The sequence below is a fragment of the Idiotropiscis lumnitzeri genome, chromosome 1 (genome assembly GCF_059441095.1).
Source record: "Idiotropiscis lumnitzeri isolate Australia: NSW breed Sydney's pygmy pipehorse chromosome 1, RoL_Ilum_1.0, whole genome shotgun sequence".
Taxonomy (NCBI): Eukaryota; Metazoa; Chordata; class Actinopteri; order Syngnathiformes; family Syngnathidae; genus Idiotropiscis; species Idiotropiscis lumnitzeri.
Window position 1 is genome coordinate 41,098,217 of NC_142391.1, and position 12,279 is coordinate 41,110,495.

At 41.8% G+C, this 12,279-nt stretch overlaps 1 protein-coding gene across 3 annotated transcripts; it reads left to right on the top strand.

Annotated features, from left to right (window-relative positions):
* The first annotated feature begins 8,013 nt into the window (after positions 1-8,013).
* LOC148344646 (beta-1,3-galactosyl-O-glycosyl-glycoprotein beta-1,6-N-acetylglucosaminyltransferase 4-like) lies at positions 8,014-11,284 on the top strand. 3 transcript variants are annotated; one of them, XM_088306614.1, is made up of 3 exons: positions 8,014-8,152; positions 8,701-8,746; positions 9,443-11,282. In XM_088306614.1, exons 1-3 carry the CDS (start codon positions 8,089-8,091, stop codon positions 10,719-10,721), a joined length of 1,389 nt encoding a protein of 462 aa, XP_088162740.1. In that variant the 5' UTR covers positions 8,014-8,088; the 3' UTR covers positions 10,722-11,282. The 3 variants fall into 3 exon arrangements, with proteins under 3 accessions (XP_088162740.1, XP_088162724.1, XP_088162732.1); XM_088306598.1 differs by lacking the exon at positions 8,701-8,746 and having other exon boundaries at positions 8,034-8,152; positions 9,443-10,746; positions 10,930-11,284; XM_088306606.1 differs by having other exon boundaries at positions 8,056-8,152; positions 8,701-8,751; positions 9,443-11,279.
* The last annotated feature ends 995 nt before the right edge of the window (positions 11,285-12,279 follow it).

Below are 12,279 nucleotides of genomic sequence, written 5' to 3' on the forward strand. Positions count from 1 at the left end.
GTCCTGGGTCATTTCCAGGGTCGACTTTCAGGAGGACATGCCCGGAAAATTTCACCAAGAAGGCGTCTAGGAGCTATCCTAACCATTTGCCCGCACCACCTCATCAGGCTTCTCTAAATGTAGAGGCGCAGTGGCCCGACTCCGAGTCCCTCCCGGATGACCAAGCTCCTCACCTTATCTCTAAGAGAGAGAATCTGATAGCCTGTGGAGGAAACTCATTTCGACTGCTTGGGGATTTTGCTCTTTCGTGACCATATGTGAGGGTGCGAACATAGATCAACTGGTAAATCCAGAGCTTTGCCTTTCAGATCAGCTCCTTCTTCACCATGATAAAATGATAGAGTTTGCTTCACTGCACCGATCCACCTGTCAATCCTTCCAGCATCCCCTCACTCATGAACAAGACCCCAAGATAGTTGCACTCCCCCAATTGGGGCAGGATCTCTTCCTTGACCTGGAGAGGGCACTCCACCCGCAACATTTCGAAGCGCCACTACGAAACAAAGCACCGGCCTTTTGTGCAGTTATCCGCTGACGTTTGAGGTGAGCGCAGGCAAAAACATCGAACTTCGAGTGCAGGATAACAGATTTTTACATTTTCGTTTACAGCCCAGCGGCCTGCAAACGAATGTACACTAAAAGTATCATGGATTTTGGGGAAACATAACAAAAATTAAGTGATGGGGAAGTTGTGAAGGCGTGCTTAAATGTGGTTGCACAAACATTATTTAAAGGAAAACACAAAGCCCAGATGTGTGAAATAATCTACCAAATCCCAATGGCCCTGACTCCGTTCCAACCCAGAATTAAGTCACTGGCAGGGCAGTCACAAACTCATTTTTCTCATTAAGAGAAGTTAAAAAAATATTCAAAAGAAAAGTTGGTGTCAAAGCTCATTTTGAATTGGTTTTTCACAAGGACAGCCATTTTTATTGATTGTGTACTGAACATGTTGACCTGTTTTACTTGAATAGTTAGGCTTCCGTTTTTTTTAGGCTGACAACTCTTTGATTAAAAAAAAAAGGTAAAAGATGTTAACTCAATCCTTAGCACTTGGTATATTTCTGCAGGAGATATTTTACAGTTTTTTTCTGGAAGTGGCACCCTTAAATTCCTGGAGCCACATTTTCTTGAATGTGAAATAAATGCCTTAGATTTGTTTGACTGGCAAACATGTTTAATGGGAACATTGCTAAATATTTAGTATATAAGTGCGCTCTGTTGAAAATGACTAAATATTGAAACTATATAAAAATGTGAACATAGGCTAGACATTTCGGGAAGTTGGACTTTGGTTCGGACCTTTTAATTGGAAGAAAGTTTCGTCGTGGACCTCTGTGACTTTTAATTGGATACCTCTGATCTAGAGGGTACAATAAACACAACCACGGGCTAATGAAGCATATTCTGAAGATGAAAGTATCTGCCCAGCCACTACCAAGCTTAGTTTATCTATTTTTTGATCAGGAAACTGAAATCAGTTTTCATTTTCTTTTTTATCCATTCATTTTGGAGGAATTAAGAAATAAGTGACAACTTGAAAAATGCCTACTATTAATGAGCAATTTGGCCGCGCCCCCCTCCGCTCTCGCCATGTTTCATTTCGAGTCATTGAAGGGACCGAATACAAACTCTCCATCAGAAATCATTGTACTTTCATTGCTTGTAACATCCAAAAACGGTGATCAATTGGCACCAAAATTCATGTGGACATCCCGACCTGTACGACCACTTCAACAAATCAAAAGGTTTGACCTCTCTTTGGATGATTTAAATAAGAATGAGGAACTGTGGACGTGAGCACAGGTACATGGGTGTTTGCTGGGAGGAAGTGTACACTGCTTCTTTGAATATTGACGCTAAAAATGGAGAAGCAAAATCGAAAGTGCTCAGGGGCACAAAACCGAAAAAGAAAGATGTCAAGGGAGAAAGATTAAAAGTGATTAAAAGACAGTAGGTAAGTTGTGATGTGTCATGGTACAAAGAGCCACACATGGCTCAATGGAACGTTCAATAAAAGTTTGAAATAACAGTGTTATATCCCCCCCAAAAAAATATTTATTGGCTACATATAAAAAATCTAATTGTTATTTTTTTTTGGGGGGGGCGCCTGTTACGTGTCTGCAGAAAGTAGGTAGTTGTACCCCTGTCTGCGATGCACATAAATTCCACCCAAATTGAGCGGATTCTGCAATATTCCGAGGCCACATGGAACCATCGCACACTATGGCATCATACCAGACTTGAGCCAAATACAGCGCCCACATGCTATATTGACGCTTATTCTACGCCCTGTTTCCTTGGTGACGGCAGTCTGGGCGTGGCCCGTGTGGTTTCTCCTCAAGGCACCACAGCGCTCACAGATTTCACAGTCACCTCAGCTGAATGTGGAATGTTTGTTCTCTGAACACAGGTTTTGGTCCATACCAGGGGAGTAACTACCTACTTTCTGGGCTGTATGCCGACACATAACAGGCACCCCCCCAAAAAATAGTAATAATTTCATTTTTTATATGTAGCCGGGAGTATAACACTTTTACTTCAAACTTTTAGTGAACGTTTAATTTTACAGCAGGTGATTGTCTTAATGTAAAACCCAAGAATATGTACAAAAACTGATGATGTCCAAAACCGAATTTAGCTAACTTCATTATTTGCAAACCATGTGTGGCTCTTACTACGCTGACACATCACAACTTACCCGCTGTCTTTTAACCACTTTGAAAAGATGGTTTTCATGCCTGCATAATCTTCCTCCCTCTTTCTTTTTCGGTTTTGTGACCCTGAACACTTTCCTTTTTTGCTTCTCCATCGTTACACACTCGGACGTTACACTACCATCAGACGTTTGAATTGTAAACACTGGCCGCGCGCATACTCCAGGGTGCGCGCACTGGACACCGCCTGAGTCTGGGTGTGCGCGCGGAGCGCACGAGTGGGGGGGGGGGGACAGTCACGGAGCAGATGGGCGCATATCAGTGACGTCCCTCTATTAGTATTAGAGATTAGATCAAACTATTACCACACCTGCGAACCAACAGCTGTTTAATACATAAAATGGCCACTCAAAATTTATTTTCCTCCCATCGCTTTGGCGCCCCCTATAGCGCGGCGCCCCTATGCGCCGCATACATACTTTTTGCGCCACTGTTACAAACGGTAATACGGTGACGAAAGAACGAAATTAAAGTCTCAGTTTTGTTCGTTAACGTATTCCTATCGCCCATTCAATTTGTCTCGCAGTCGAACACACTCGTGATGTGTGTCGCTCACCATTAATTCGCAGGTCTCTGACCATCCGACTGTAGTGCTGTGCTCAGTGACAGACCCCCCCGCCCCCACACACACACTCGGCGCCCGCCCGAATCTGTGAGGGGGGAGACAGATATTGTGTAAAGTTGTGTACCGCCAAAACGAAAATCGCACGCAACTTTGTATGCTTGGATAGTAACGTTCCTGTTAACGCCCCCAAAAAAAATCACACGCTGTGTGCTAGGACGGTGACGTTCCTGTTTGTGTTCATGCGAACGGACTAAGTAATGTACGTTGATTTCGCGCCACTCGATGGCGACATTGTCCTCACAGTGGCCATCATCTACATCGACTTGCTCACATTGATTTGCAGTTTCGACATTTCAAGGAAATTGGAGGCCGAGTATTTTCCAGGTAACTTTACCTCATAATATGGCCATTATTTCCCCACACACTAGGTAATTAAACCAGATAAAAGATTAATTACAGAAAACCCTGAGACAAAATTGCCGATTTGTATTTCGCTAAGAAACCTAGCTTGTCTGTTACGTTAAACGTTTTACACATTTGACAGTGTTCTGCTCTGTTTTAAAATGTGAAATAGTATACCCCAAATGTGTGTGTGCATGCGTTTGTGTGTGTGTGCGTGTACAATTTTAAAGTTTCATTGATTTAAACTAGAGCTGGGCAACGATTGCATTTTTTCATCGCCATCAATCAGATGAGGTCTTCGTGTTTAATCAAAATCCCCCAAATTCTGACATATGTACAAAGAACACATACATTAGTACGAAATGTAAAACATTTTGGGTTTCAAAAAATGCATTTTCACATACAATATTTCACAAATACAAAAATACAAAATTATACTTGACAGAAACTCATTTTTAAAAACTTAAGAAAAAAACGCCCCCCTCACAAAATCTTTCAAGTGTCCTTGCATTATTACAGGAATAGCTTTTATTGTTTTTAATGGTATAATGGCATTTTCCATCATGTTTGTAAAGGTCACTGTTCATTGTGAAGAAACTGTGAATTTTGCACTCCAGGTTGAAATAAAAAAAGTATTAAAAAAAAAATCACACAAAAATTGAAATCGCAATATCAGCCAGAAAAATCACAATTCGTTCTTTTCATAAAATCATTCAGCACGAATACGTACACAACCTAGGCCAGCTCCGCCTGGTTGTGTGAAGCCGACAATCTGGTGCTTTAGTGGCGCTATGGCTTGGTCAACCGCATGCCATTTCCGTCCTGTGTGAATCTGAGGGTTAGCAGATTGGATAGCTGGGTCCAGTGAGTCTCTCAGTTCGAAGAGGAGTTTCACCTTCTCCTTTTTATACCCCAGACTGATGGACTGCAGTGGGAGCTGTAGGGTATTTCTTCGCTGGAAAGGCCTCGTGGGGAGGCCAAGCCTGATGTAATTATTGGCCTTTCCCTCCAACTTCATTACTGTTGTTATGGTGATGTCGCTCAGTTTCAAAGGCCACATTATATGGTGGTACAGTGTAAACTGGTAACACCAGACCTTGAATTTGCCTGTTAGGGGGCACTGATCTATCTTGTGCAGACCGTCCTGAAGTTAGTTTCTGACAGATGAGGCCACGTTCTTGTCAGCGAGGTTGGATATGTACAGCCTCCCAAGGCTTCTCACAGTTTTTTCCACCAGAAGGGGGATTCTTTCACCATCTACAGTGATGATGATGTAATTTCTGGTCTCTTTTCGGATAGAAAGACTGAGACTTCTGTGGCTTGATATTCATGCGGGCTCAAGCTAGGAGCTCCTCCAACCGCTTAAGGAGTGTGGCTGCTGTTTGTTGGAGAGTAGTGACATAATCCATATAACACCGTATGGCTGGAGTCTTTGGCCTGTTTGAGATCTGACCCCTCGCACCATCTGTCTGCCACCCATCAGGAGGATCTCAAATGTAGCTGTAAATAGGATGGGAGAGATAGAGCACCCCATTGTTATTACCTTCTCAAGCTGGTGCTAGTCCGTTGACATATTAGACATTGACCGATATGCTTTTTTCAGGGCCGATACTGCTTATCAGCAGTCATGGGGGCCGATAACCGATATTTGAAGCCGATATTCATTTGTTGAAAAAGGATTAAAATGGTGTCAACATTTTGAAATATAAAAATCCCAAAACTTGACTTAGTTTAAATACCTTTAAGCAAATATTTATCAAACAACTTCAGTGATGTACAACAATTTAAAGTTTTTTTTTTTAGAAGTTAAAAAAATAGACATTTTAGTTTTAAAAGTCTAACAAAAAGGACAAAGAGCTCCTAGGCTCAGCTTCATGTTTTATAGTTCAAAGAAAACAAACAGCTCTTTAAAGTTTACGACTGCAAATCGTTTTATATTAATTGTGTGACGTTGTAGACTAACATTTATTAAAATTTCGGCAAAATCCGTTTCCTTTTCCTTCCTTTGCTCACGGAACCTCTCTCTTAGTGCGTGTGACTCGAGGTGAAAAAGCAAACAGGCAGCATACTGCTGATTGTCTGCTACAAGGAACCAATCAGATAGTGCTGTGTGCGGGACAATCTGCTTCTGCAGGCAGGGCCACGATCACAGCAGAGAGAGAGAGAGAGAGAGAGAGAAAGAGAGAGAGAGAGAGAGAGGGAGAGGGGGGAGAGGGAGAAAGAGAGATGGGGAATACAGATTCTGGCAGGTTCGTATCCCCCTCCCCAGTCACACAACAATGAACCACAACCATCATCAAATGACCTTCTGTGCATATTCCTGGGATCATTTTGAGTAACTGTAGAATATTTGAGCAGGATCCCTTTTCCTTAGGTAAAGTTACTGGGGGATACAAATTCTGGCTGGCACCAAAAGTGTTAGTCCATCAAACGTTATGACAGTTTCATTTATATCGTAATACATTTAAAATAAACGTGTACTATACATTACTGAAGAATTTTGGGGATTTTGTCGATAACGATGCGATTAATCATGATTAATCACAAAAACCTCATCTGATTGATCTCGATTAAAAACTTTAATTGTTGCCCAGCTCTGAAAGAAAGTAATTCACATCAATTCCAACCACAAGGTAGGCTGTGTAAGTAAAGTGACAGAGCACACTGTAAATTCATGAAATTTACATTGCTGTGACTGTCTCACAAAGTTTCAGTTCATCGCATACAAACCTCTGGACATCTGCCTTCAAGGATGTTGGCGCTAATTTCACGGCTTCTGCCATCTTGTATTGATACACTCCTCTGGAGAGATCTTGCACTACACAAATTTAACGGAAATAGACATTATAAGGATCGATTTAGGGTTTTATGTATGTTTATTGGTTTATGATCGATTTAATTAAGCATTTTTTTAAACCCAGCCCTAACACACACAGACACACAAAAGCTGATTAAGGAAATTAGAAATACTTTAGAGATTTCTAATGGCTTGTTGAATCATTTGATCTGCCTTGCGGTTTTACATGACCTATTTGTGAGTCTTTTCATTCATAGATTTAATTTTTTTGAAAACAAATTAGTGGCGTAATTGTGTGTTATTCATTTTTTTCCTCTCATTTGCAAGGCGATGTTCTCAGACAAGAATTTCTCGTACCCTCTCAATAAGCGGGCTGAATCAAGATGCTCTGTGGCAGCTGTCCAACATTTCAACACTCAGTCAACTCAGGAAACTCTGACCACAGGTCTGTTGTCACTATCTGCTGACATGTTTTATTCTGACTGCTCCACTCATTTCCTGTCTTTGCTACTTCCTTCTGCATAACTTGAAATAATTCGATTATACTCAAATATTGAGCAAATGTTGAAGTAAGGATTGCAGCATGTCACTTCTTTTTCACGTCTCCCCTGTGGAGGATTTTTTCACATGTCCAATGATGGCATTCTATTTGTCTAATTTTTTGTAAATAGTGTTCGCGGATATCTTTTTTTCTTGCAGTGTCAAGGAGCTCGACTCGTATAATGAAAATCAAGACAGTTCATTTGGTGGCTGATGAAGAACTAATACCAAATTCTGTGCTTGACAACTACTGGGAAAGACTCTTAAAGAGTGGTCGGCGATTAGGATGGTAACCTCTCCACCCACGTTACCAAGATTCGATTTGAGGTGTCTCATAGAATACACATGAATTTGTTTCTTCACCTCTTTTTGGCATTAAATGATGCCAGTGCTTTAGGTTTGAACTTTTGTCTGTTTAGTTTTTCATGTTCAATTTTGTCATCAGTTCTTTGAGGTAATCCGCGAAAAACACTTGGACCAAATAAATGACAACTTAAACGTAACTGAATTATCTATGTAGCTTTTTCATTGGCTACCCTACATAGGTATATCAAATGCCTTGTAGTCTTGCCTGAACAGTAGCATCTATGCTGGTCACTTGAGTCTGTGGTGTAAATAATAAATGTGTGCAGTTGAAGACAATGGAAGGTTTACTTGAGCAGGGTTAATCATTCGATGCATGTATGAATTTGCACTTGGATTGACCTATGAATGAATCCTAAAAAACTCCAAAATTATAGCAGGACGAACAAACAAAAATGCAATGTAATAAACCAACACGTGTTAAAACAAGTTTTCTTTGTGGTGAGGAGCCTACTTTATGCAGGTTGCTCATCGACTTAGGTAGAAAGAGCATGGTGAATGTGTGGTAGTAGTGTTGGACACAGTTCTGTGATTGTGAGAGCCAGTGGGCGGACTGTTCCGAGACTCCTTCCCCACCTACCCCCACTCCCCACCCCTCATACCCGCCGTCACTCCGCCCTAAACAGACTCCAGTCAACGATGGAGCTGCAGTTTTAGCAGACAGGACACACACTCACCTTGTTTTGTCTCAACTTTCTTCACGCATGGGAAACCTTTCCTGCTGGTTCGCCTCCCAATGTGCTGTCACACCAACAGACATCATTCAAGGTAACAGTACAAGACTCACTTTGTTCAGTATTTTACAAATATGTTTGTTTGCTGCTCAGATTTACTGTAACATGTGACACATTCATCTCATTTAAAAGTACTCCACTCAACTGTATAGATCACTTACACCATTGTAGCTGAATCTCTGATAAAGCACTTTACAGAACAAGAGATAAAACCTCAACAATAATACAAATATAAAGCGGTTAGAGATGAACGATGAGCAATTCAGTCTCCGTCTACCATGTGATGTGAGATGTCATGACGTGACCAGCATGTATGATGTCACTCAAGTCTGCTACGGGCTACATTTAAAAAAAAAGTAAACAAGCAACTATAGCGTCCGTTGGTGAGTAACAGAGAGAAAGAAAGAATGCCTCAAACCTCCATTGCCACTTTTCTTTTACACAATTAGATTTGAGCCTATTAAATCAGTCCCAAACTAGAAATCCCATGACTATTTTGGATGTCTTATTTCAATTCAATACAGTTTCATTAAGAGGTGTATATTTTCAGTCTTGTTTCATAATTCTGATATGTTGTTAAAGGTTGTGCAGAAAAAAGTTTGGATAGCAGTCTCCAGGATATCTTTAAGCAAGGTTCGTCTACTCTTTTGGTTTATTCATGTTAATTATATATGGGCTATATACTATACTACCGTGTTTTTACGGCCAAAAGACGCGCCGTATCAAAGGCCGCAGTACCAGTTGAGGGTGCTATTTCTGTATTTGATACATAGATAGAACTCTCTCTCTCTCTCTCTCTCTCTCTCTCTCTCTCTCTCTCTCTCTTTCTCTCCCTCTCTCTTTCTCTCTTTCTCTCCCGCTCTCTCTCTTTCTCTCTCTCTCGCTCTCTCTCTTTCTCTCTCTCTCGCTCTCTCTCTCTCTCTGCACTCACAATTTAGTGCAGGGGTAGGGAACTCCAGTTCCTCAAGAGCCTTATCCTGCCTGTTTTATAATAATAATATTCCCTTTATTAGTCCCACAATGGGGAAATTCGAGATTCGAACCCAAGCCTCCTGGGGAGACTGGGTCCTGAACGTCTAGCTCTCTCCCTACTCCAAACACACCTGATTCAAATAATCAGGATCGTTTCAGGCTTCTATAGAACTTGTTGATGTGATGATCGTTTGAATTGCCATATCCTGCCTAAAACAGGCAGGATATGGCTCTCCAGGAACCGGAGTTCCCTACCCCTGATTAAGTGTATTTTTAGTCTCATACTGACAGGCCCTTGAGGAATTCAAATATTTGGCTTTGTGTCCCTTTTTTCTTTTTTAACCTTTTCTAGAATGAAAATCAAATTTGGCTGCTCCATACATAGATGGAGACACAGGTGCTTCCTGTTTCTTGTGTCTCTGATGACAGCGTGTTTGCTGAAGCTGGTCTACCTCAAAGTGACAGTGTGGGAGAGCATCTACATTGACCCGCATGGAATCAATGGCAGGCTATCTGGAATTCACAGCCACACGTATGATGTCAACTGCACCGCTATCTATGAGCTTGACCCAGTGGAAATAGGCAAAGCTCTTGAGATGAAACAAAAAGGTTTTGTTGCCGTGGATGATGAAAGCACCGTGAGTCTGACGTCAGACTGTCAAGCTTTTTTGAAAACAAGACGTTATAACAGTGGTCCGATATCAGAGGTGGAGAACAACTTTCCGCTGGCTTACTCCCTCGTAGTGCATAAAAATGCTCCCATGGTGGAGCGTATTCTTCATGCCATCTATGCGCCTCACAACATATACTGCATTCACTATGACCAAAAGTCTTCTCCAGCATTTATTAAGTCCATGGAGAACCTTGCCCATTGTGTGCCAGGTGTGTTTATCGCCTCAAAACTGGAGTCTGTGAAATACGCCCATATCAGCAGACTTAATGCTGATCTCAACTGCCTCTCTGACCTTCTGAGGTCAGAGGTCAAGTGGAAATATGTGATCAATCTCTGTGGCCAAGACTTTCCTCTCAAGTCCAGCAATGAACTAGTGAGGGAGCTGAGGCAGCTGAATGGCAGTAACATGCTTGAGTCCAGTCGCCCCAGTGAACTCAAGAAACAACGTTTTGCCTTTCATCATGAGCTGAAGAATGTGCCGCATGAATACCGCAGTATTCCCGTCAAAACCGCCATTACCAAAGACGTTCCTCCACATGGAATCATGGTGTTCATTGGGAGTGCATATTTCATCCTGTCACGCGAGTTTGTGAATTACATAAGCATCAACAAAGTGGTGAAGGACTTTCTGGCATGGTCATCAGACACATATTCACCTGATGAACACTTCTGGGCTACCCTTGTCAGGATGCCAGGAGTACCAGGACACATTCCCAGGTCCGAACCCGACGTCACAGACTTAAAGAGTAAGACAAGACTTGTTAAATGGAACTATTTAGAAGGACATGTATACCCACCCTGTACAGGTAAACACGTGAGAAGTGTCTGCATCTACGGAGCTGCAGAACTTCGGTGGCTCCTCAATGATGGTCACTGGTTTGCTAACAAATTTGACCCGAAAGTTGACCCAATCTTGATCAGTTGTTTGGAGGAGAAGCTGATGGAACTACGACACTGACGAAAAACTAAACTGAACTTTACAGGTTGGTGGAGACATGCTCTGAGATTTTTTAACATATGTATCTAAGGAAATGTACTTGTCATTGTCCGGTCTTATCAAAAATTATTGCAAAAATAAAAAGGTTCAATTCCTGTATGAAGTAAGGCTGAACGATTAATTGCATTCGCAATGCAATCGTGATTTGATAAAATGTGATTACTTACAGCGGATCGGAGGACATAGAGACACGGGGAGCAGGCCGATAAATCATCACTGTAACTAAAGCCTGCTGTCATGTACGTGTGCATAGTTTTTGGGGAGCTTTCTGTTCCATGAGATCTTGAGGTTAGTATCCAACATCTCTGATCTTTTTCGAGTCATAAGGTTAAAAAAACAAAACTTCACTGTGTGCGTTGTGTGGTTGCTGTGTTGGGAACTGTCTGTGTGTGCGATTGTGTTGCTGATAAATTTGAGTGTCTATGCTAACAGATGACCTGTCATGTGTGAGCAGATGTTAAATAAAATAAAACTATTGAAAGTGAGCCAGATTGACATTGCCTCTGATTGCGCACAGACGCTACTGAGTGTTTACAAATCAAAACCCATCCTCCGATCAAATAATTTGAAAATGGAAGGGAGAACTTATTTTTAAAAGTCTAACAAAAAGTGGATGGCACTCCCAGGCTCAGTTGCGTGTCTAATAGTTCAATAAAAACAAACCTCTCTTTAAAGTTTACTATGGTTTCTATTACTTGTGAGTTTTAGTAAATTGACATTTGTTAAAATTTCGGCAAAGTCTGTTGCCAGTTGCCTCGCCGAGTGCGCTACACTCGAGGCGAAAAAGCAAAGAGGCAGCTTGCTATTGATTGGCTGCACAAGAGCTCAATCTGTGGCGGACCAATCTGCTTCTGCGTGTTGGCCCACCAGCACAGCAGAGAGACAGAGGGAGAGAAAGAAAGAGGTGTGCTTCAGCCAGCCAAAATAAAACAGCTTTTAATTTATCGGCCTTGAAAGTTAATAAAAATGGCCGAGGCCAATAATAGGCAAAATGCCAAATATCAGCCCGGCCGATAATCGATTTATCACTACTATACATTTTTTACAGAAATGTCCTGGCACGTCACTCAACGCCAAACTAAGAATTGTGCAAGACTCTCACACGCAAACATTGACAAAATCAATCCTATCCAAAGTTGGCAGTTTTCCCATTTCCGTTGGCCACTCCATTGTTTCTCCTTCCCTTCAGATCATAATGCCCTGTGTCAAATACAATATTTTGGTAACTTGTCACTAATTTGAGGAAACACCACACTTTGAAGAAAGAAAGGAATGGCATTCTACAGGCTGCAAGTTTTCAGACTAAAAGGAGAACCAATTAAGTCGTAGCACCGACGTTCAGGCGGATGGCTTCTCTAGCCAGCGGCTCGCTCTCCAGCACCAAGGTTGGCGCGAGCGAGCGCCCCATTCTTGTGTCCCACCCACCGACACACCCACCTGCCCGTGCTGCTCACTGACTACCAATAAGAAAAACCCAAGAAATTTGTGCAATCCAATACTCACATTCTGTAACTAGTTG

Bases quoted from the DNA above. Each gene is read 5' to 3' on its own strand.
- LOC148344646 (XM_088306614.1), top strand. From the start codon at position 8,089: ATGGGAAACCTTTCCTGCTGGTTCGCCTCCCAATGTGCTGTCACACCA. The intron at 8,153-8,700 runs GTAACAGTACAA...ATGTTGTTAAAG, and splicing joins ACCAACAGACATCATTCAAG to GTTGTGCAGAAAAAAGTTTG. The intron at 8,747-9,442 runs GCAAGGTTCGTC...AACCTTTTCTAG, and splicing joins AGTCTCCAGGATATCTTTAA to AATGAAAATCAAATTTGGCT.